The 2,915-nt window shown below is 38.1% G+C and overlaps 1 protein-coding gene across 1 annotated transcript; it reads right to left on the reverse strand.

Moving 5' to 3' along the window:
• Positions 1–646: 646 nt before the first annotated feature.
• LOC148298743 (cAMP-dependent protein kinase catalytic subunit 1-like) lies at positions 647–1,373 on the reverse strand. The gene is given in 3 exon segments (XM_088276672.1): positions 647–932; positions 1,048–1,138; positions 1,292–1,373. Coding segments are annotated over 3 exon segments (291 nt in total). The 3' UTR covers positions 647–814.
• Positions 1,374–2,915: the final 1,542 nt, after the last annotated feature.

Below are 2,915 nucleotides of genomic sequence, written 5' to 3' on the forward strand. Positions count from 1 at the left end.
CCGATGTAAACTCACGGAAGCACACCTGGATAAGGCAAATTTAATTGTCCAAGCGCTCATCCGATCTAACTGCATAAACTCGATGCGAGGAAGCCACTACGGCTGACCACTTCAAGATAAAGGAAAGAAAAAGCTTAAACCAAATGCAGAATAGCCGGGTAACATCATCTCAATTCTGCAGAGAGCTTGTCGAAAGGAAATAAAAGAAGCCCCTCAATAAAAAATACAAGTTTATCCCAATGCTTGCCTTTCGGCATATTTGATATTAATAATTTTTCATATGAATCACTATGGATTAATTCACCCAGCCGAGTGTGCTCTTCAAATATCACATCGAGAAATCCTTGAACTTATCCTCAATCCCAACCGAGTTCGGGGACTATTCATTTGAGTTGACAGAGCAGCTGGTGAACTCCCCACTGAAGTTGCGAGTGTCAGCTTCGCCATTGAGTTTCGGAATGAATGGAGCCTTCTCTTTCTTTTATAAAATTCCCCGCACATTCACGTTGGCAAACCAAGGATGCTGGTAAATTTATTTGCTTCCTTTGGATCCTGCTCTTTACTTGGGGTTCTTGCACAATAGTCTCTTTAAAAGATCCTGAAGCTTGGAAGAGCACTAAATTATAAAAGTTGGCGTTACTTATTTGAAGCTTGGCTGCTTGTAGACAATTTCCTCGAACATCTTCATCCTATTGTCATTGTCACTTTTGAATGGAGGATATCCTGTGACCATTTCGTGTATGAGACATCCAAGGCACCACCAATCCACTTCAGTCCCATGGCCCTACTTCTTCACGATCTCAGGCGCCAGGTATTATGGGGTTCCACATATTGTCTTCGTCTTCTCATCGTTCTTCAGGATCTTCGATAAACCGAAATCAGTGAGCTTTATATAGCCCTTTGAATCAATGATAATGTTCTATGGTTTCAGGCTTCATTAACAGTTTATGTACTCTCGGTAAACTATTTTGTGGCGGTGAAGCTCATCTAGGGCAGAGGCTATCTGAACAGTGAAAAAGGCTGCCCTGTCATTAATTTAAAAGTTACTGGTCCTCAGAGATTTTGGCCTTTGTGCTCAAAAGTTCAAAAAGCTCCCCTCCAGGGCAATACTCTAACACAAAGTAGAGTTTTTTCGAATCTTGGAAGGAAGCAATCATTTTGATCAGAAACGGGTGATTGATCTCCGCAAGAATTTATTTTTATGTCATGATGTGCGCCTCTTGGCCTTGCTCAATAATATACTTTTTTTTAAGGACTTTTAAAGCCACGAGCCCTCCACCAGACAGTCGACTCGCCAGGAAGACTTTGGCATAGGCTCCTTTTCCTATCATACAGTTAATCTTGAAGTCTTCGAGAGAAAACTTTTGAGTCATAGATTAATAATATGCAATGATTGGAAAATTAAAAACGCCATAAATTATTAGAAGTGGTTCGTTGTAATGTTTTAAAGATTCATAGCTGCCAAAAAATCCTGGAATTATCCTCATCAACGAAGAAACGCCGGAAATTCTTCCTTGATGCTTAGGATCCGAAACTAGCTGCGAAGATTGAAATTTAGAATGCCTTATGAAAGTCATAAACCGTATTAATTAATTAAATTATTTAAATTTGTAAATCTGATGAGGTTGATATTTTAAAATATAAGATTTATTGCAATTTGTGGGGTTATAAATAATCACAGACATAAGTGTTCCAGAGAGACCTGTTGATGAAAAGAGGCTCGCCAAGACTCAAAACAAACAGGTTCTTTTCAAACATTCGCTATAAAGCCACCAACTCATTCCGCTGTATCGTCAATAGGAGACACCGCAAAAACTAAACTTAAGGGATCCTATGATTTGCATTCCCCTATTTTCACCTTCTAAATCTTTATATGATTTTGAAATTACATCAAATGATTGTTGAGCACCTTTGATTTGGTTACCGATTTTGGTTTAGACTTCTGTTGATAAGAAGATAGCCTCCTCCTCAAAATAAGGCATACCCTCCTAATAGTCCCTCAATTTTGGCCCTTGCTACTCTGGAAACGCCCTCTCAAAATCGGAAAGTGAGTTGGAGCTGCGATAGATCAATATATATTTGTAATCTTTACCAAACTTAATTATAACACGCAGAATCAATATAAAATACAATCCTATAAATCGTCACAGAAATCGATTTAAGCCAAAAGCAATAAACTTCAGATAAATGACAATTAACTCATCCTTGTAGATTAATAAGTAAATGAGGCGATTGAGCAGGTATCGCAAGGATGGATAATATTTTTTGATTAACTATATACAAATTGTGATCTGGAAATGACTCGATGTAATCTTTAGATTAGAATGCAGGGTTAGAAAGCATAATAATCGAAGGATCCTGTTGTCTTGCAGTATATGGACCATAATTACACATTAGGGTTCACTTGGTCTGAGATATGCAAGTCCCTCAACCAATATTTCGAAGGAGATGATAAACTAATTGCATCACTGCAGCTCTGCCTCATGCGAAAAGCCAGGGCTAAAATCAATGTGCCGGAATAGCACCAAAAGTAGGCCCTAAGGAACTACGAAAAAGCTTTTAAAAAGCATTGAATTGATCTGATACTGCTTAATATTTTAAAATAACTCATTCCACATTCTGAGCCACATATCGTTGTTATCCATATATGAATTATAATATGACCTTATTTAATATTTCATCACGAAGGCTCTCAGAATCTAATATTGTTCGAAAGCGCCACTCAATTTTGGTTCTCTTCTTCATTTTAACTTCTATCATTTTTTTCATCTTCTGACCCATCCTACAGCATCCTTCTCATTTAATTACGAATTGTATTTAGTAATCCTCCCATAGCTGCTTCTGACAGCCCTCCCTTGGCTGTTTCTGAGTTTACTCCCTTGGATGCTTCCGAGTGCACTTCTTCGACTGCTTGA

The sequence above is a fragment of the Brachycentrus maculatus genome, unplaced genomic scaffold (assembly GCF_059751285.1).
Source record: "Brachycentrus maculatus isolate JH-2025_06_01 unplaced genomic scaffold, ASM5975128v1 h1tg001658l, whole genome shotgun sequence".
Lineage (NCBI taxonomy): Eukaryota > Metazoa > Arthropoda > Insecta > Trichoptera > Brachycentridae > Brachycentrus > Brachycentrus maculatus.